The following is a 20,721-nucleotide window of genomic DNA, read 5'->3' on the forward strand; positions in this document are numbered from 1 at the left end:
GATTTTATCTTTTTTTTAATTTAAAGATTTTATTTATTTATTTGACAGAGAGAGACACAGCGAGAGAGAACACAAGCAGGGGGAGTGGGAGAGGGAGAAGCAGGCTTCCCGAGGGGCAGGGAGCCCGACGCGGGGCTTGATCCCAGGACGCTGGGATCGTGACCTGAGCCGAAGGCAGATGCTCAACGACTGAGCCACCCAGGCACCCCTGATTTTATTATCTTAAGTAGCTTTCAGATCTGTCCACTCCTTTCCATATCCTTCTATTGCCCTGATCCTAGCCTGAACCGCGTCCTCTCGCCCAAGTGAAAGCACTGATTGTAAGAAGGCATAGTGTGTCCAACATGATGTCTGAGGGTAGGTGCTCCTTTAAAAGCCCCTGCCCTCCGTCCTCTCCTACTTGCCCCCCCCCCCAATTTTAGCCACCCCTCAAGATCCATATACATGAGGTCTTCTTTGTTCTGTGTTTCTTACTGGGACCTTCCCAGCGCTGTGCTTCCTTCCAGGAAGAGGGTTGTCACAACCTTGGGTGGTTCTCTGAGCTTAGCCCCAGATTCGTCAGGGACGGTCTTATCACTGATACTGACATTACTCCTCACTGTGGAGGCTGCCAGGTCCGTACCTCTGCTATCTCAGCCCACTTTGGGGAGTGGGAACTGATTACGCGTTTTCTCTTCTCGATCTCCGTCTTCTAATTCACGTGGGTTTAAGTATTTCTGAAATACTGTCTTTTCTGTCTGTACATGTGTGCTTTCTTTCATCGTCCCAAGCTTTCCCCGCCCCACTCAAGGCAAGCTCACGAACGCAACGTCTTGCTTGTTTTCCGCAAGTGTCTAAAGCCTAGTAGAATTTAGAGCAAAGCTAAAGGTGATGTGGGAACCTAGACTCCCCCTCTAATATTGCCAGTGCCACATTTTGGGGCATATCCTGCCTTTTTTCTCGCTAACGTCTCTCGTATTGGATTCTCGGTTCACAGGGTTTGCGGTGCCGCCACTTGGAGGGTTTGCTTTGCTTCCCCATGTTTTCATTCAAACACTACCGAGTAGCTGTTATGCGTTAGCTACTGTTTCTTGTTTCTGGGTAGACACACAGGCATAGTCTTTTCCCTTGGAGAATTTCTAGTCTAATTGAGATGAGAAATAAAGTAAGTAAATAGGCTTGGAGCTTATTGGAAGGACAGAGATCCATTGATTGGGCCATTTGTTTAGGCTGAATCACAACTTGCTTTCCTGTAGGTACTGTGAACTCGTAGTTGCACAGTGAGACTGGATCCGTTCACAGTTTCTGGTGTGGCTTATAGCAAGTCTCCTGACTTGTCTCCTTGCCTCAGTCTTGTGGCATTTCATCCATTTCTCGCACGGCAGCTGGAGTGAGCTTCCTCAAGTAAAATTCTGATCCCGTTTGCCATGCTTTAAAATCCATCACTAGCTGGGCTTTCCTGGCTTCGGGCCTTTGCACTTAACTGTTCTCTGCTTGGGGTCCCTCTCTGTGCTGCTTCCCTGCTCCCCACAAAAATCTTCTCAGTTCTGTGCTTCTCATTGCCTTTGCGAAACCTTAGCTGTCTTTCCTGCAACGTATTGAAATGATGTATTTATTCGTTTCATGTGTATATACAACCTTCTTCCTTCACACCAAACAGCTAGGCTTTGATTTGCTTTGTTTTTGTGTGTAATTAAAAAAGATGGAACTTAATTCAGATTACACAAAAGTAGAGAAAGTAGTATTTTGAGGGACGCCTGGGTGACTCAGTCAGTGAAGTGTCTGCCTTCAGCTCAGGTCATGATCCCAGGGTCCTGGGATCGAATCCCGTATCGGGCTCCCTGCTCCACAGGAAGTCTGCTTCTCCCTCTACCTGCTGCTCCCCTGCTTGTGCTCTCTCTATAAATAAATAAAATCTTCAAAAAAAAAAAATAGTATTTTAAACCATTCCCACCCTATGCTTTCTCCATCACCCAAATTTAACAATGAACTTCTTACCAACATGGTTTCATGCCCATCCTCCCAACTCTGCCCCCTCCCCCAGCATTTTAAAGCACATCCCGCATCTCATTTCCCCTATAACTGCATGTTCTTAGAAGGATGGATTGTCTTACTCTGTCTTTATCCCCAGGGCTTTGTCCTGTTCCATTCCCCAGTCGGTAGCCAGTGATCTGTTTAGAAATATCAATAAAAGGGGCGCTGACTGGCTCAGTCCGTAGAGCATGCAACTTTTGATCTCAGGGTTGTTAGTTCAAGCCCCATGTTGGGCATGGAGCCTACTTTAAAAAACATGTATTCATATCAGTAAGATGACAACATTCTCCCGCTCAGAACCACACAGTAATTTATCATTGCATGAGGCCCTGCCTCGTGTGTCCTCTGCTAACCTCCAGACCTCATCTCGTACAACTTCTGGACCGTACTCCAGCTGCCCAGGCTAACCTCGTTTCTAGAGTATGCTGAGGACATTGCTCACCAGCTCCTTGGCTCTTCGCTGGGAAACTCGGGAAACTCATGGGAGGGTGAACTCACTTAAGTCTCAGCCTCTGTGCTCCTGTTCACAGGAGTCTTTCCTGACCACCCCGTCCCAGTCCGTCCCATTCTGGGCATTCTCTGCCACACTGTCCTATTCTGTTTTCTTCTTAGCATTTATCAGCATTTGAAAATTAACCTGTTTATTGTCTGTCATGTTCTCTTTTCCCTTCTTACCCAGTTTACATTCCATTATAATCCCTGTGCTGCCCCTCTCCCTTGGTTGTACGTGCCTGGCAGTACCACGGCTGTGGTGAATTTACTGTGACTGCAGAAGAACTGGTCCCCTTGCGGACTGGTCTCACTTAGCACGCACGGCCATCATCACCTCCAGTGGACCCTAGTGTTGCCCAGCAATCCTGCCGCATTTCCGCTTTTCTAGACAACTTTTTTTTTTTTAAAGATTTTATTTAGAGACAGAGGCAGAGGGAGAAGCAGGCTCCCCACGGAACAGGGAGCCCGATGTAGGGCTCGATCCCAGGACCCCGGGATCATGACCCGAGCCGAAGGCAGACGCTTAACGACTGAGCCACCCAGGCGTCCCATCCTAGACAACTTCTGACTCCTTCTCTGCACCCTCCCTCTTAGTTGATGACTTGCTTCCCGTTTCACCGAGAAGGTAGAGGCAGTCGGATGGGCAGTCCCGTGGGTTATCTGCCGGCTTCACTGCATCTGTGTCCATACGTTCTGCCTTCCCTCCCATGGCGAGGGGTGAGCTGGTCCATGCCCCTGTTTCAGGCCAGCCCTCTGTGCATGAGATCTAGCCCCTGTCCCCCCACTTCATCAGGATGATCTTCCCTCTGTCGGAGCATTTTGTCAGCGCACCGCTCAGAGCTGCTTTTAACACCCCACCCCCCAACCCCGCCGTCTCCTGCCCCATTTCTCTTCATGGCAAGACTCCTCAAAAGAATTGTTGTACTTGCTGTCTCCGATTCTCCCATTCTTCTTCTTCTTCTTTTTAATAACATTGCTTTGAAATGACAAAGTTTGTGGAAAATTTGAAAGAATAATTAAAAGAATTCCCATATACCCTTCACCCAGATGCCCCAGATATCAACATCTTTTTTATTTATTTATTTTTTAAAGATTTATTTACGTATTTTAGAGGGCGAGGGAGGGAGAGGGACAAGCAGACTCCCCGCTGAGTGCAGAGCCTGGTGACATCATGGCCCCGAGATCATGACCTGAGCTGAAACCCAGAGTCGATCACTTAACCAGCTGAGCCACCCGGGGTGCTCCAATGTCAGCATTTTAAATGCATGTTTGTTTTATCATCTTCTGCACATTTTTTCTGGGTTCTTGTAAGAGTAAGTTACAGGCGTGGTGCCCTTTCATTTCTAAGGTTGTTCTGCCTTAGAAAGGATGTGCCTTAACCACACTTCCACCATCAAAGCCAGAAAATCCACACTGATACGACAAGTTACCTAATCCACAGATTTTCCTTCAGTTTTGTCCGTTGTCCTGAAGGTGTCTTTTAGCCAAAGGAGGAGAATGGGGTACAGGGCTCGGTGCAGGAGTCCCTGTCTCTTGCGTCCTTAAACCGAAGCTGCTCCTCGGGCTTTGTCTGAAGAGCGTGACGTTTCTGAAGAGGGAGAGGATAATTATTTTTCAGGCTCTCCCTGAGTGCGGGCTCAGGGCAGTGTCCTGGTGGTTGACGCAGGTTGTATTTTTGGCAGGAGTACTGCAGCAAGGTGTTTTTGGTGCGTCAGTGCCGGTGGGGGTGTGTGGCGCACACGGGGTTCTCGGTTACTGGTGTGTCGTCTTCGATCACTGGGTTAAGGTGGCATTTGCCAGGTTTCTTCACTGTGAAGTCGTGATTTCTTTCTGTAAGAAGTGTCCTGTGGGGAGAGTATAGCAATGTCTTGTGTCTTGTCAACCTTCCGCTCTCTTGTTTTATCCGTGGAAGATTCTGCCCTGAACGAATCATTCCCACAGTGGCCGTCCCCTACAACTGCTTCCGTTGAGGCTCCCAGCCTAACCTTTTGCTGAATCACCCCTTTACCCAGTCACGTGGCAGTTCTCGAAGACCGCCCGAGACCACCAGGGTCTGCAGCATTTCCTACAGTTGGTCCCTCCTTCCTTCTTGAAACTTCTCTCAGCTTCTGGGACACCACTGTCCTGAGTCTCCGGTCACCGTGCCCGTCCGTCCTTTCTGCCTTCACTGGTTCCTCCTTCCCTCCGGCCTCTGAGTGTTTGCCCAAGAGCCCCGTGCTCCTACCGCTTTCCTCTCTTTCACACTCTCCCTGGGTGAGCTGACCCCGTCCGCGGCCAAAGTTCCAAATTCATGCTCCAGCCGAGATCGCTCCTCATCCAGCCCCGCCCGCCATGCACCTGTTTGGCACGTCCGAGCTGATGTTAGGTGGGTGTCCCAGATTTCTCGTATCTGAGCCTGGACTTCTGATTCTCCCCCACAGCCCGCGCCTCCTGCAGAGTCCCCCTTTTAGGAACCCACCACTCCAGCTGCCCAGTTGCTCAAGCTAAAAATCTTGAAATCGTCTTTGCCTCTTCTCTGTGTTCCCCCATGTCTAGTTTGTTACCCTGTCCTGTTGGTTCTACCTTCAGAAGAGATCCAGAGTTTGACACTCTGTGTCCCCAGCATCACTGCGCTGGTTGAGGGGTGTCACCTCTCCCCTGGATCTTCACCACAACCTCCTCCCGTCTGCATCTGCCTCCCAGCAAGCGACTCAAGTGTTGTGGATGTATTTGAAAAAATACATTTAGGTTACATAATATCACTGTGCCCCCCCCCCCCCCCCGCCCCGCCCCGCCCCGCCGTGGCCTTTAGCTTATTCAGAGTACAGATCCCCCGTTGCCTGCACGACCCTGAGACCTCTGCCCTGCCCCCCGGACTTTCCACTCTGATGACCTCTGCCTCTTGCTCGCCCTTCCCTCGCCGCAGTTCGCCTCCTTGCTCTTCTGTAGCAACCATCACCATGATCAATTTCATTTATTCATTTTTATTATTATTATTTTTATAGATTTTATTTTTTGAGTAATCTCTAGACCCCACGTGGGGCTCGAATTCACAGCCCCGAGATCAAGGGTCGAGTGCTCCCCGCCTGCGCCGGCCGGGCGTGCCCACCCTGATCGGGTTTAGAACATGTCATCCATCCAGAAGGAAGCCCTGTGCCCCGTGGGGGTCACTGCCCGTTTCCCCGCAGCCACTCTACTTTTTGTCTCTGGGTGTGGCTACCTCAACCGTTTCATATAAATAAATTCTACAACATGTGGCTTTTGGGTCTGGCGTCTTTCATGTAGCATCATGTTTTTAACGTTTATCTGTGTCTCAGAACTTCATTTTTTTTTTAATGGCCACAGCTCTTCTGTCGTGGATACGCCACATTCTGTCATTAGTTCACCACTTGGTGGATTGTTTCTACTTTTGGGCTGTTGGGGATGATGCTGTGAGCTTCTCGTGCGAGTTCTGGTGAGAACTAGGTTCTCCGGTCTCTTGGGCGTGTCCCCGGGCGTGGAAGTGCTGGGTCGCGGCGTGGAAGTGCTGGGTCGCGGCGTGGAAGTGCTGGGTCGCGGCGTGGAAGTGCTGGGTCGCGTGCTGTGTGACCTTCGGAGTAGCTGCCAGAATGTTCCAAAGTGGCTGCACCATCTTACGACCCCGTCAGCAGGGTATGCGGATAGGAATGCGTCTTGCTTCCACTTTGCTCAAATGGCGTCTTTAGGGAGGGTTCCTGTGCCTGCTCCGCGTGAAACACGATCTCCCTCCCCTGCGCCAGGCCCTCGCTCCTTCCTGAGTCTGCTGTATTCCACCCCACGGCACTTAGCGCATCCCACACACTGTTTCGTGTTTGGCCATTTGTTTATTTTCTGCCTCCTCTACCTGGAATACAAGCTCCCCAGCACCTACAGCAATATCCCACGTGAGGTCGACGTTGAATAAACACTGACTGAATAAGTGACTAAACATTACGCCTCATGAGAGGAGCGACCTTGTTTATTTTGTCCGGCTCTGGATTCCTTCATCTGACTCCACGCCTAACGTGTCTGTCAGGAGAATGAGTCATGAACCCGGTTAGGGAGGTCCAGGGGCCACGAGAGGAGCGTGGCCTTTTGGGGGGAGGGCTGCGGAGGAAACCTGTCTCAGGGCCCCCGGAATGTGAGGGAAGGAGGCTCTGGCTGACTGGGTCTGTGTTGGCATTGGTTAACGGCTTTCGGGGAGCCGGGAACGGGACGAGGAGGGTTTGGGGTGAAGGAAGAGGGAAACAGACGAGGTCCATCCAGCAGGCGTGTGTGGGATCTGCGCTGGGCGCCGTCCAGGGACACCGAGCTGAGGGAGGCGCATTGCTGGGCTGAGTTGGGCTGTCCTGTGGGGCGCTAACCTGCTGGGTGGGAGGTGGGAGAAGGGGTGAGGCAGGATGGGCCTGGAGGAAGGCCCGAGGCACAGGCTTCTGTGTGTCAGCTGCTGAAAATGGGGCCTCGGGCTCAGAGGAGGTATGACTCAGAGGAGGTATGACGTCAGGAGAGGCTTCGTAGGTGAGGGCAGGGAAGGGCCCAGAGAAGCGCTCCCCTGTCGTTAGCAGCGTCCTAATCCTGACTCGCTTCCCTGTTTGCTCCCCCAGAACCTGTCAGCCGTCGGGGCGTTGGTGGGTCTCAGTAATGCACGGCTCGGTTCCATCAAAACCCGGTGAGTCTTTAAGCCTCTTTTTTCTCCAGGGGGATGTTTCCTTAAGCGGGCTGTCCATTTGTCTGTCCATCCATTGTCACCACCCCGTGGGCTCAAAGAGACTTCTCCGTTGAGAGGGTGGAGCGTTTCCTTCTTTCCCCGGGCCCCCCTGGGGTGAGCCCCGCCTGTTCCGGCCCCCGGGTTGTCCCACCAGGGATCAGCTCCGGTCCTTGCTTCCTTGCTGCCCACACCTCACCCCAAGCCCTCCAGGCATTTCGGGAGTTAGAAAGCACCGAGGGTCTGGAGGTGGCGTCTGCTCTGGCCCCGTGAGCGTCCCAGCACGGTGACCAGCGTTCTCGGGAGCATGGCAGCCGCTGTGGATCGTCACTGGATGCTTCCTTGTCAGGTTTGAGGGCCTGTGTCTGCTGTCCCTGCTGGTGGGGGAGAGCCCCACGGAGATGTTCCAGCAGCACTGCGTGTCCTGGCTCCGGAGCATTCAGCAGGTCCTGCAGGTAAGGGTTCTTACCCCCAGCCCCGCCGCCATGCCTCAGGCCCTGGCCGCACATGTCCCCGGCCCACGCACGTCCCCGGCCTGGACACCGAGTCCTGAGGACCGAGGCAGCATCCTGACAGCAGGGAGCAGAGCGTGAGCTTCAAACACAGCTGTAAACTTTTTGATATTTTTATCCAGGGGGTAATTTTAATTCATTTGCTCTTTCACACACTGCAACCACTGACCGATTTCACTTCCTCGCTAGCTTTTCTAACATGCAACATCTCGAAAGTTCTTTTTTCCAGGTATTTTATTTTTATTTATTTATTTATTTATTTTTCTGCTCCCTTCTTTCTCTTTTAACATTTTCAGTTTTTTCAGCTCTTACGTGCTTTGATGATCTCCCCACGTAGCTCTTCAGCAAGCACATTCTGAGCACAGGGGGCTGAGTGCTAAGCTCTGGGGGGACAGTGGTCAGGTGATCCTGGGCCCCACTGGCGTGGGCTCAGAGTCCAGTGCGGGGGGTTGGAGAATTTCCCATGAAGTAAATGTTTGCAGATAGTAAATTAAAAAAAAAAACGATTTTATTCAGAAAATACAGCATGTAAACCATCTCCTAATGGTTCATTCCAGTAGCTGGTATTCACATTTTCAGAGGATGTATTTGGAGCAGATCAATAAATCGTACTTATGGGCGCCTGGGTGGCTCAGTCGTTAAGCGTCTGCCTTCGGTTCAGGTCATGATCCCAGGGTCCTGGGATCGAGCCCCGTGTCGGGCTCCCCGCTTGGCGGGAAGCCTGCTTCTCCCTCTGCCCCTGCCCCTACTTACACTCATACTCTCTCTCTCTCAAATAAATAAATAAAATCCTTAAAAGAATAAATAAATTGTACTTATGGGGCACCTGGGTGGCTCAGTCGTTAAGCGTCTGCCTTCGGCTCAGGTCGTGATCCCGGGGTCCTGGGATCGAGCCCCGCGTCGGGCTCCCTGCTGGGCGGGAAGCCTGCTTCTCCCTCTCCCACTCCCCCTGCTTGTGTTCCCTCTCTCGCTGTGTCTCTCTCTGTCAAATAAATAAAATCTTTGACAAAAATAAATAAATAGTACTTTTGTGGCAGCCCATCGTAGAAATTTATAAATTCTCGTATCGGAGTGAAAGATGTTTTTCTTCCATAGTTACTCTGTTGTAGTTTTTCTGTTTTAATTTTCACCTGCAATCAGAGCATTTTAATCCTCCATATTGCTCTTGCAATTTATTGTCCTTTATTTACATAGTTGTAAACGTATGTGGCAGTGTTCAGATCTCATTCAGTTTTTTTTTTTTTTTTAAGATTTTATTTATTTATTTGAGACAGAGAGAATGAGAGACAGAGAGCATGAGAGGGAGGAGGGTCAGAGGGAGAAGCAGACTCCCTGCCAAGCAGGGAGCCCGATGCGGGACTCGATCCCGGGACTCCAGGATCATGACCTGAGCCGAAGGCAGTCGCTTAACCAACTGAGCCACCCAGGCGCCCGATCTCATTCAGTTTTAATCAGCCTCTGAGTTTTTAAACTCCTGGAAACTTTCTCAGATAGTTATACTAAGTAGGTGCTGAACACCTCAACATACTCAGAATTCTGTCTATTCAGAAATTCTCTAAATCATGCTGCTGACCATATGACTCCTTTTATTTCCCCTGCAACAAAATAATCTGAAGGTAGTCTTCTATCCTATCTTTGTTCAAACTTTTCTTTAGGAAAATTTTTATTGTTAAAGTGCAGCTGGCCGGGCAATGTTATCTTAGTTTCAGGCTTGAGGGTTCTCCGTGTTCTGCTCCGGGATACAGATAGGAAATGTTTTCGGCTTTGCAAACCGCATATGGTTTCTGTTGCATTTTGTTTCTTTTTTTCTTTTCTAGCCCTTTAAAAATGTAAAACTCATTTCTAGTTTGTGGGCCATACAAAAACAGGCACCCACAGACTGTACCGTTTGCCGATCCCGTTTCTAGCAGAAGAGACTTCACTAGAATAAGCGTACAGTGGGGCGCCTGGCCGGCTCTGTCGGTAACTCTCAACCTCAGGTGGGGATTTTCCAGCTCAGGTCGGGCGTGGAGCCTCCTTACAAACAGAAGAAGGAGGCGCAGCGGGTTGAAGTGGCACCGCAGCAGGTGCTGTGGGGGTAAAGAGCGCAGTTCCCTGAGAAGACATACCAGAGAACCTGAGTCAGACTGGACCGCTCTGGGCCGCTGGTCCAGGGAGGGCCTTTCCGAGCCGATTGGGCTAAGAACGTGTTGTAAGTGTGCAAAAGCCCTGAGAGAGGAGGAGTTTGGCCCATTTGGAGAATTATAAGCAAGCTGGTGTGGCTGAGTGGGGTCGATGAAATGTGACTGGAGTAGGGGGGAGAGAAATGTGATTGGAGTGGGGACCAAACCACGTGTGGTGGCCTGGGCATGTTAGGGAGCTTGGTTTTTATTCTTAGAACACTTGGAATTTGTGGGAGGTGTGTCTTTTTTTTAAAGATTTATTAGAGAGAGAGAAAGCACAAGAAGGTGGAGGGGCAGGCAGAGGGAGAGGGAGAAGCAGGCTCCCTGCTGAGCAAGGAGGCTGATGCGGGGCTCGATCCCAGGACCCCGGGATCATGACCTGAGCTGAAGGCAGATGCTTAACCGACTGAGCCACCCAGGCGTCCCTCATGGAACGTTTTGAGTAGGGGTGAGGAGGAGGAGGTGGTGGTGGTGGTGACGTGATCAGATTTTCTTTTGGAAGTACTACCTTGGCTGCTGTGTGGAGAAAGGACTAGAAAGCCAGATTGGAGGCAGAAATGATGAGAAGTTGATTGAGTTCAGGAGAGGGTTAGAGGCAAAGTGGGCAGGTCCCGATGGTGGGACAGGCGTGTCCAGGATGACTCCCGGATTTCAGAGGATTTCAGAGCACCCGGACGGCCAGGCCCAGAGGGGAGGGGTGGCAGCGCGGGTACTTCAGTGGACCGGATGTGCCGGGCGCCCCCTTACACGGCCAGGTAGGGGAGGGGGAGCTGAGAGAGGATGCGCTGCAGACGGGGTAGCAGGCCTGTGGGGTGGGTGCGCGGAGGGAGCGGAGGGAAGAGGCAGGACCCGTCTGTTTCTGCCGCTGGAGGTGGAGCGAGGTGAGGATGGAATCCTGTCTCCGATTTAGCAGCTCAAGGGTTAGGAGACGGCGGAGCTCGGGAGAACGAACGGAAGTGGGGAAGCCAGACAATCCAGATGTTGGGCCTCACAGGGGGCGGGGCTCGGGAAGGGTGTTTACGGAGGGGGCGCTTGCGTGCGGAGGACTCTGAGGGGCTAGCTGGACGTGCGGGACAGGTGCTGGGTGACAGGATGGAGGGAGGGTGGTGAAAACAGAGGGGGCGGTGTCAGGCTTGGCCGGGGACTCCTGCCCGTCCCTGGGCTTCTGTGAAGGTCGCAGCAGTGGGAGAAGGTGTGGGTGGAGGGGCTGGTTAACGGGACCGAAATGCAGGGGAGATACTGGGCAGTGTTGGAGGCCCTCCATTCTTATTTTTTATTTATTTATTTTTTAAAGATTTTATGTATTTATTTGACAGAGAGAGACACAACTGGAGAGGGAACACAAGCAGGGGGAGTGGGAGAGGGAGAAGCAGGCTTCCCGCGGAGCAGGGAGCCCGACGCGGGGCTCGATCCCAGGACCCCGGGATCACGACCTGAGCCGAAGGCAGCCGCTTAACGACGGAGCCACCCAGGCGCCCCTCCCAAGAATTTATCTACAATTGCCCTCTTTTTTTTTTTAAGATTTTTTTTTATTCATTTGAGAGAGATACAGAGAGAGCACAAGCAGGGGGAGAGGCAGAGGGAGAGGGAGAAGCAGGCTTCCTGCCGAGCAGGGAGCTCGATGCGGGGCTCGATCCCAGGACCCCGGGATCATGACCTGAGCTGAAGGCAGACGCTCAACGGCGGAGCCACCCAGGCGCCCCTTATTTTTTTTAATTTATTTTTTATTTTTTAATTTAAATTCAGTTAGTCAACATATAGTACATCGTGAGTTCCAGATGGAGCGTTCAGCAGTTCATCAGCTGCACGTAACACCCAGTGCTGATCACATCACCTGCCCTCCTCCACGCCCGGCACCCAGTTGCCCCCTCCCCGCCCCCGTTCTTACTTTCTTGCTAAGTGTTCCTACTCATCTTGTACCTGCGGCCTCGGGTCTAGTGGGAGACAGGTGCCGACTCTGTTTCCCGTAGTACGTGTTAATTTTCCAGGGAAGTCCTAAATCCAGACTGTTTCTTTCTCCACGAGTCCAGGACAGGTGTGAGCCAGGCCGAAGCCCGCTTGGCGACACGGGGCGGTTTTGTTGTGGCTGAGGCTGTCCTCAGGGCGAGAAGTGCTCTCCTCCATTCCCAGCAGGGAAGCGCAGTCGGGGGAGCCAGAAACTCGACATCTTCCCATTAGTCAGATCTGTAAGGCCTGGCTTTGTTTCTTTCCTCTCGGAACACATTTCAAGGCCCCAGATGCCCGTGATACTAAAGTGCAGACCCGCATCCTTTCTGTAGACAAACACGCCACGTTGGGGTTCCCCGTGTCCCTAGTGGGTTTGGGGCAATGGTGACGTAACTGGTGTTTCTCAGCAGCCCTGTGTGTCCTGCCTCCCGTGCCGCCCTGCCTCTTGGCAACCGCGAGGGCGAGCTCAGGCGCATGGGTGTCGTTTCCGTTAGTCCCAGGACCCGCCCCCCACGATGGAGCTGGCTGTGGCCGTCCTGAGGGACCTGCTCCGCTACGCGGCCCAGCTGCCCACGCTCTTCCGGGACATCTCCATGAACCACCTCCCCGGCCTCCTCACCTCCCTGCTGGGCCTCAGGCCGGAGGTGAGACCCCTCCCGGCCCCCCACCCTCCAGCGGGTTACAGTGCAGGGGGCAGGGGGGAGTGGGGAGGGGAGGGAGGGAGAGCCAAGGACGGTGTGTGAGGGGTGGTGGCCTGCGCCGGGGGGCTGGGGGCTTTGGGCTCCACAACTCGGCCTGACTTTCTCTTTTGCCCACAGTGTGAGCTCTCAGCGCTGGAGGGAATGAAGGCCTGCATGACCTACTTTCCTCGGGCCTGTGGGTCTCTTAAAGTAAGTATGCACCCACAGTCCTCTTCCACCCGCGTAACCCTCGCTGTCTTAGCTCAGACCCCGCAGTGGAGGATTCTGAGCCCCTGTCCGCTGAGCGCACGGTCACCTGACTCTGCAGATGGGACTGCGCCACCTCGTAGCCCTTCCTGCTCACAGATAAACCAACTTGCCTGAGATCGGTAAAGATCGGAACCCGGGTCTGCTGCCGAAGCCGGGACTCCTTCCCCTTTCTGCCCTGCCCATTTTCCTCCGATCCTCTTTCACTTGGTGCCTACAGCTCTTGCTGTTTCCTCCAGGAAGCCTTTCGGACTTACCTCTTCCCTGTATTAACGCGTATTCCGGACTAAACTCTCTCCGTCATGACCCGTACGAGGGTTTTTTTGTTTTGTTTTTCTAACGAAAGTTTTACTGAGTTCCGTCAACTCTGCCTTTCTTCTAAAACGCTCTGTAAATGAACCGCTCGGATGATGCAGGCTGGGTCTTTGTGCCCAAGCCTGCTCTGGTCAGAGGAGGGAGGTGTTACTGCAGGGCTCCGTTGGTCCAGCTCCGAGTGGGTGTATCTGTGTCTGCCTGCACCCCCTGCCCCCCACCTGTGAGACGCAGGGAGAAACTGTCACTGCCCGGCCAGGATTCAAATAGTCGGGGACTCTGGGATGTCCAATGTTTCCTGCAGTGGTGTCTCTTCATGGTCCCTGTGAGTGTGGAGAATTCATCCGTAAGTTTCTGAAGTTTGGGCCAAAAGTTTGAGGGCCCTTTCCAGAGCTAACAGGACTTCATATGTCGTTAGAGGGCGTGTGTGCCTTTATTTTGCTGAGAATAGAGTGTCCTCTGGAGAATGGCCCTCTGCTGAGGGTTTTGGTTTCGTTGGCGGCCAGCATGTTGGGCAGGAATCTACAAGGCTCCCGGGGCGGTTTGTACTTGGAGGACCTTGCAGCCGGGACTGAGGAACGGATACGTGCCATTGGAGTGTCTGTCTGTCCTCTGGCTCGTCCCTGGAAGCTCCCAGGGCAGCGGTGGTCTCCCGGTCCGGGATGCCGCCCCTCTGGCGTTCCGAGGCTGTGCAGTCAGCCCCGCAGGGGCTCTGCCTCTCCTCGCCAAGGTGACGAGTGGTTCCATGCACTGGGACACGTGGGACATGCCCTGGGGCTGTGTGCGCGCGCGTGCCCGCTCTTCAAGTGGAATGTCCCGCGTGAGCCCTTGCTTCGGTGTGTCCTGTGCGTCGTCAGGGCCGTGTCAGCGAGCTGAGCTTTATTGTGCTCACAGGCGCAGCCTTCCGTGGGCCTCAGCCCGCTCTGCGCCGCAGTCTGGTGGGGGGCACCGTGAGCAGGAGTGGGCCGAGAGGGCAGGGCCGCTCTGGTCGGGCCTCCGGCTGCTGTCTAGGAAACGTCGTCCGTGGGGAAGCAGGGGAAGCAGGGGAATCAGGAGACGTGGGGGCGGTCGCTGTTCTTGGTTTGAAGTGTTCGGACCCTCCCGCATTGCGGGAAAGTGCCCTCCAGGTCCCACGGGGAGTGGTTCTAGGCCTTCTGCCCCGGGATCGCGAGAACAGCACTTGTGTGGTGGTCACTGAGTCCTGAAGTGTGATGTGGGAAACCACGCGGTTCCCGCCCCAGGGCAGGTGGGGGGAGGCTGGGAAGCTTGGCCTCCGTCCCAGAAGTCACTCCCTGTGCCTGATGCCTCAGCCGACGGCCCCTCCGCAAGTTCACTCTTGTGCACGAGGCGCTCCTGCCCCCACGGGGTCTGTCCTCCCCAGCCTGGGGTCCACGGCCTCTGTGTGCTCCTGGCGGTGGTCTCCCCTCTGGTCCGACCGTGTGGATGCCCTTCCTCTCAGCCCTGCCGGGCCTGCCTCCCAGCTCCCACCCCTCTTGTGCCCCCGGCTCCCTTCTCGGGTCTTCCTGACGCCTTCTCACTTCCCCCCGGAGCCGGGGTCCCATTCCACACCTTCTCTGTGTCCACTTCGGCGTTCTTGCCCTCGTTCGTGCCGCGGACTCCTTCCCGGAGATGCTTTTAAATTCCTAAAGCACACGGAATCGCAAGGGAAGCGGATTCTGATTGAAACGTGTATTTTAAACGATTGTGATAGAGCAGCGTGGGTTTCGTTGTTAACATGTCAGACGACAAGATCATAGACCTTTCAAGTCAAGTGACGCGCGTGACCGATGTTTCAAGACGCCTGTTGATCATAACGTGAAGCGAAAATGCGCGGTTTCTCCTGGCGGCAGGCAGAGATGCTGCTGGTGCCTCTGGGGTTCTCTGTCCACGTTTGTAGTTAGCTTTCAGGTTAGTGCAATGGTAAAAATGTTTCTTCCCAGCCACGGTCGCAGGCTCCTCTGACTCCAGCCCCAGGTAGCTGTGGCTTTCCCGCGGCCGGTGGGGTTTGCCTGTGGACAGGCTGCTCTGACCTGGCCCTGCCCTCGAACCCCTGCCTGGGGCCTCCCTTCCTGGCTCAGACCTTCATCTCGTCGCAGCTGCAGGGAGGGAGGGAGGGAGGGGCTGTCATTTTGCAGACCCTCTCCCCCCTCTCCCCCCCACGTCTTTGGGGCTGAACGGGGAAGCGAGCTGCGGACAGGGGCTGACGTTCAGTGGGTCTGCTGCCCGGCCCGGTGCTGAGCCTCCCGTGTCCGCAGGAGGGAGAAAGCCTGCACTTGTGTTCTCCTGGCAGTGGACGGGGGTGTGCGTCTCCGGCCCTCAGAGCCGACTTACCAGCCTCTTCCTGTTTCCTCTGACCCAGGGCAAGCTGGCCTCGTTTTTCCTGTCCCGGGTGGATGCCCTGAGCCCTCAGCTCCAGCAGGTAAAGGGAAGAGAGGGAGGTGGTGAGCCTGGGGATCTGAGCTGGAGCTTCTGTTCTTTCGGCTTTTCTCTCTGTTCCCGCCGTTGGACTGCGTTCCCTCTTCCCTCCCGTTCCCTGCACACGATCCACACGGCGCGGCTTCTGCCTCCAGCTCCCGTCTGTGGCTCGCTGCCTCGATGTCCTTTCTGCTCCCCTCTGAGCTCTTTCTTGGCGCGTGGGGGTTGGGGGGCTCTGGGGCTGGGCTGGAGTCCCGTCTGACTGCTTCCGACCTGCCTCCCGACCTTCCTCCCGCAGCTGGCCTGCGAGTGTTACTCCCGGCTGCCGTCGCTGGGGGCCGGCTTCTCCCAGGGCCTGAAGCACACGGAGAGCTGGCAGCAGGAGTTGCGTAGTCTGCTGGCCTCCCTGCACAGCCTGCTGGGGGCCCTGTACGAGGGCGCAGAGACGGGTAGGGGCAGCGGGGGGGCGGGCGGCGGGGGGCGGGTGCTGGCCTCCCTGCGCAGCCTGCTGGGGGCCCTTACGAGGGCGCAGAGATGGGCAGGGGCGGGCGGCTGCGGAGGCCGGGCAGCGGATGTCCCAGCAGCCTGCGTCCCCTTCCACAAGGGAGGAGGAAGGGGGCGGACCAAGGGCCTGGGAGCGCGAAGTCCTTGTGTTTCTGTGCAGCCCCCGTGCAGTATGAGGGCCCCGGGGTGGAGGTGCTGCTCACGCCCTCGGAGGACGGGGACGCACACGCCCTCCTCCGGCTCCGACAGCGCTTCTGTGGACTGGCCCGCTGTCTGGGGCTCATGCTCAGGTGCGCGAGCGAGTGCCGGAGGGCACGGTGGGGGGGCCTGTGGCCAGGGTGGGGGCTGAGCTTGGGGTGTCATCCTCATCGGGAAGGGGGTGGGGGGCTGGGTCACGTTGAGGAGCCTGCGCTGAGGATCTCTCTGCTCTCCCCCTCTTTAGCTCTGAGTTTGGGGCTCCCGTGTCCGTCCCTGTGCAGGAAATCCTGGACGTCATCTGCCGGACGCTCAGCATCAGCGCGAAGAACATCGTGAGTGGAGCTGGGGCTCTGTCCGCAGCCCATCCTCGGGCCCCGGGCGGAGAGAGAGCAGCGTGGGGGGGACGCTCCACAGCAGTGTCCTCCCCGAGGCTGTCCAGCCAGCCCCGTCCCCCGTCCGGATGCCGCCGCTCCCTGTGCTTGTCCCCACACACATGGCTGTCGGAGCGCGTTTGCTCACGGTTTTCGGGACCGTCCAGCAGATGCTTCCCCCGGGGAGGGTGAACCCGGGGCTCCGCTGGGTCACCGTTGAGAGGTTCAGCCGTGCTCCCCGTCATCCTTTCTCACTGGTCTGTTTTAGAGGACGGGGTCTGTCTTGTTGGGCCAGCTGGGCATGGGGGCAGCTCCTTCCTGCGTGTGCACGGGTCTCCGTGTTTCCCTTTCCCTGCTGCCGCCCCCTTACTCCTCCTGTATTTTCCGGCAGAGCTTGCTCGGAGACGGTCCCCTGCGGCTGCTGCTTCTCCCCTCCATCCACCTGGACGCCTTGGACCTGCTCTCTGCACTCATCCTCGCGTGAGCGGGAGGGGACAGGGTGTAGTGAAGGGACGAGGACGGGCTGGGAACGGAGGTCACTGTTCTGTCTTCACCCCCAGGTGTGGAGGCCGCCTCTTGCGCTTCGGGGGCCTGGTTAGCCGCCTGCTTCCCCAGGTCCTCAATGCCTGGAACATGGGTAGGGATACCCTCTCTCCAGGCCAGGAGAGGCCTTACAGGTGACTGTGAAGGGGAGGGCACAGACCGCGGAGGGTGGGTTGGGGGCTCCGAGGAGGACCCGGCCTGCGGCGCCCCCCCACGGGCTGCTCTCTGCGCCCCCCCCCCCCCCCCCCCAGCACCGTGCGGACCAAGGTGTACGCCGTGCTGGAGCTGTGGGTGCAGGTGTGTGGGGCCTCGGCGGGAGTGCTGCAGGGGGGCGCCTCGGGAGAGGCCCTGCTCTCCCACCTGCTCAGTGACATCGCCCCGCCGGCGGACGCTCTGAAGGTGAGCGGGGCGCCCGCCCCGGCCGGAGCGAGCCTGCGGCACCAGACGCCGCCTCCCGCTGCCGCCCGCCTCTGCCGGCCCGCCGGTGACCCAGGTCTCCCCCTCCCCCAGCTGCGCAGCCCGCGGGGGAGCCCGGACGGGGGGCTGCAGAGCGGGAAGCCGAGCGCTCCCAAGAAGCTGAAGCTGGATCTGGGGGAGGCCATGGCCCCGCCCAGCCACCGGAAGGGGGACAGCAACGCCAACAGTGACGTGTGCGCGGCCGCGCTGAGAGGTGGGAGGGGCCGCGCCCTGCAGCCCCGGGCGGGGGGGGGCGGGGCGGGGCGGGGGGGGGTCACGGACAGGGGGGGTCACGGACAGGGGACCTGCCCCAGATCGGGCTCCCGGCCCTCCCGCTGGCCCTGCAGGCTCCCGTTCAGCTCCGCCTGCCGCGTTCCCTTGCGGCTCCGGCGGGGCTGCGCCGTGGGGTTTCTGCTCTCCCCACGCAGCGCTCGGGGCCGTCCCCTTGGGGCTCGTGCGCTGCCGTCCCCGGACCCGTGGGCGCACGTGTGCAGCGCGTCTCCTCGCTCGTCGCACGCGGCCGGGGTGGAGGAGCCCGGCGGCGGCGGCGGCGGCGGCGGAGTGTCCGCTCCGCGTGGGCTGCGTGCTCCCTGCCGCCGCCCGCCCGCCCCTGAGACGCCGCCTCCCCCCGCAGGCCTCAGCCGGACCGTCCTCATGTGCGGGCCCCTCATCAAGGAGGAGACTCACAGGGTCAGTGGAGCTGGGGGGCACTGCTTGCGCGGGGGCCGCCCCCAGACCGGGGGCGTTCGGCCCTGCAGGAGCGGCGGGGGTCCTCGCGCCGCCTCCAAGTGCGCCCCGTGTTCTTTGCAGAGACTGCACGACCTGGTCGTGCCCCTGGTCATGGGGCTGCAGCGGGGCGAGACCCTGGGCAGCTCCCCGTACACCAGCTCCCGCTGCCGCCGGGAGCTGTACCGCCTGCTGCTGGCCCTGCTGCTGGCGCCCTCCCCCCGCTGCCCGCCCCCGCTCGCCTGCGCCCTGCACGCCTTCTCCCTCGGCCAGCGGGAGGACAGCCTCGAGGTAGCTGCCCCCTGGGGCCCGCCCGCCTCTCGGGGGAGCCTGGGCCCGCCCTCCCAGCGCCTGAGGCTCACGGCCGCGCTTCGCCTCTTCCCCAGGTGTCGTCCTTCTGCTCGGAAGCACTGGTGGTCTGCGCTGCCCTGACCCACCCCCGGGTTCCTCCCCTGCAGCCCGCCGGCCCCCCCTGCCCCACGCCTGCCCCCGTTCCCCCTCCTGAGGCCCCGTCTCCATTCAGGGCCCCCCCCTTCCATCCCCCGGCGGGCCCCCTGCCCCCGGCGCGGCCCGGACCTCCAGCCACAGCCAACCACTTAGGCCTCTCTGTGCCAGGCCTGGTGTCCGTACCCCCCCGGCTCCTTCCCGGCCCTGAGAACCACCGGGCAGGCTCAAATGAGGACCCCGTCCTCGCCCCTAGTGGCACCCCTCCGCCCGCTCTGCCCCCGGATGAAACTTTTGGGGGCAGAGTGCCCAGACCGGCCTTCGTCCACTACGATAAGGAGGAGGCGTCCGACGTGGAGATCTCCTTGGAGAGCGACTCAGATGACAGCGTGGTGATCGTGCCCGAGGGTCTACCGCCCCTGCCGCCCCCGCCTCCCTCGGGCACCACACCGCCACCTGTGGCTCCAGCCGGGCCACCCACGGCCTCCCCTCCTGTGCCAGCCAAGGAGGAGCCCGAAGAGCTTCCCGCGGCCCCGGGGCCTCTCCCACCCCCGCCGCCCCCCCCTGTGCCGGGCCCCGTGGCGCTGCCGCCCCCCCAGCTGGTCCCTGAAGGGACTCCTGGGGGCGGAGGCCCGCCCACCCTGGAGGAAGACCTGACGGTTATTAACATCAACAGCAGTGATGAGGAGGAGGAGGAAGAGGAGGAGGAAGAAGAGGAGGAAGAGGAGGAGGAGGAGGAGGAGGAAGATTTTGAAGAAGAAGAGGAGGATGAAGAGGAGTATTTTGAGGAGGAAGAAGAGGAGGAAGAGTTTGAGGAGGAGTTTGAGGAAGAGGAAGGGGAGCTGGAGGAGGAGGAGGATGAGGAGGATGAGGAGGACGAGGAGGAGTTGGAAGAGCTGGAGGAGGCCGAGTTCGGCCCGGCAGGAGGGCCGGCAGAAGAAGGGGGGCCTGCGCCCCCGAGCCCGGCCCCGGCTCTGCCCCCTGCCCAGTCCCCGACGGTGCAGCCCGAGCCCGAAGGGGAGCCCGGGCTGCTGCTGGAGGTGGAGGAGCCGGGGGCCGAGGAGGAGCCGGGGGCCCAGGCCGCCCCCACGCTGGCCCCCGAGGTGCTGCCCTCCCAGGGGGAGGGGCCGCGGGCCACAGGGAGCCCCCCAGCCGGGCCACCCCCCCAGGAGCTTGTGGAGGAGGAGCCCTTGGCTCCCCCGACCCTGCTGGAGGAGGGGACTGAGAGTGGGGGTGACAGGGTGCCGCCCCTCCCAGAGACACCTGCCGCAGAAGACGGGGAGGCCGAGGCGGAGGCCGAGACGGCAGCCCTCCAGGAGAAGGTGGGTGGGCGGGGGGCGCCCAGCCCGCCGTGTCTGTCCCCAGCCCGACCCGTGTGTGTGTGTGTGACTGTTCCCAATTTTCTGTTTTTGTCTCTGAAGGAGCAGGATGACACGGCTGCCATGCTGGCTGACTTCATCGATTGTCCCCCTGATGATGAGAAGCCACCGCCGGCCCCAGAGCCTGATTCCTAGTCCTCTCTTGCACTCCCCCAGCCCCCTGCTTTCCAATAAAGTTATGTCCTGGGATATCACCTGCCGCTCCAGCCTTTTGCACCACCACGTCCCGGGCCAGAAGCCCCGCCGCCTGCCGGGGCTTTTCAAGGCACCCGGAGCGCTCCCCACGTGTCTGCGTGGTGTCCCGTGCTCTCCGACAGCCGGGCTGGGCCAGATTTTCCCACTGTTCGCCCTCCGTGCTCGCGGTGCGCCGTGTGCTGGGCTCCCCGTGTGGTTAGGACCAGGAGTGAGGAGGCAGCGCTGCTTGTCCGGATCCAGCTGTGGGAAAGTGTGGGAGGTCAGAGCACCGCGTGCCCCAGTGAGTGAAGGTGGGTAAACACGGACGGACACACACACACATTACCCATCTCCCTTGGCCCGAAAGCGCAGGCTGGTCGTGATGGGATGTGGAGAAATGTGAAAGGTACGGAGGAGTCTGGGCCTTGACTCCTTGACGTGTGAG

General features: G+C 57.9%; 1 protein-coding gene across 1 annotated transcript in view; it reads left to right on the forward strand.

The window, feature by feature from the left end:
- The window catches only part of PELP1 (proline, glutamate and leucine rich protein 1), a 21,418-nt gene extending 1,128 nt beyond the window's left edge, over positions 1-20,290 (forward strand). Inside the window, exons 2-17 of the mRNA XM_021694644.2 lie at positions 7,086-7,150; positions 7,536-7,641; positions 12,302-12,451; positions 12,626-12,697; positions 15,426-15,485; positions 15,780-15,930; positions 16,146-16,275; positions 16,428-16,515; positions 16,946-17,034; positions 17,115-17,231; positions 17,349-17,496; positions 17,608-17,767; positions 18,188-18,243; positions 18,364-18,570; positions 18,666-20,045; positions 20,145-20,290. Coding sequence (XP_021550319.2) covers positions 7,086-7,150; positions 7,536-7,641; positions 12,302-12,451; positions 12,626-12,697; positions 15,426-15,485; positions 15,780-15,930; positions 16,146-16,275; positions 16,428-16,515; positions 16,946-17,034; positions 17,115-17,231; positions 17,349-17,496; positions 17,608-17,767; positions 18,188-18,243; positions 18,364-18,570; positions 18,666-20,045; positions 20,145-20,237 — 3,072 coding nt within the window. The 3' untranslated portion in view covers positions 20,238-20,290. The remainder of the gene's footprint in view (positions 1-7,085; positions 7,151-7,535; positions 7,642-12,301; positions 12,452-12,625; positions 12,698-15,425; positions 15,486-15,779; positions 15,931-16,145; positions 16,276-16,427; positions 16,516-16,945; positions 17,035-17,114; positions 17,232-17,348; positions 17,497-17,607; positions 17,768-18,187; positions 18,244-18,363; positions 18,571-18,665; positions 20,046-20,144) is intronic.
- Positions 20,291-20,721: the final 431 nt, after the last annotated feature.

The sequence above is a fragment of the Neomonachus schauinslandi genome, chromosome 15 (genome assembly GCF_002201575.2).
Source record: "Neomonachus schauinslandi chromosome 15, ASM220157v2, whole genome shotgun sequence".
NCBI lineage: Eukaryota > Metazoa > Chordata > Mammalia > Carnivora > Phocidae > Neomonachus > Neomonachus schauinslandi.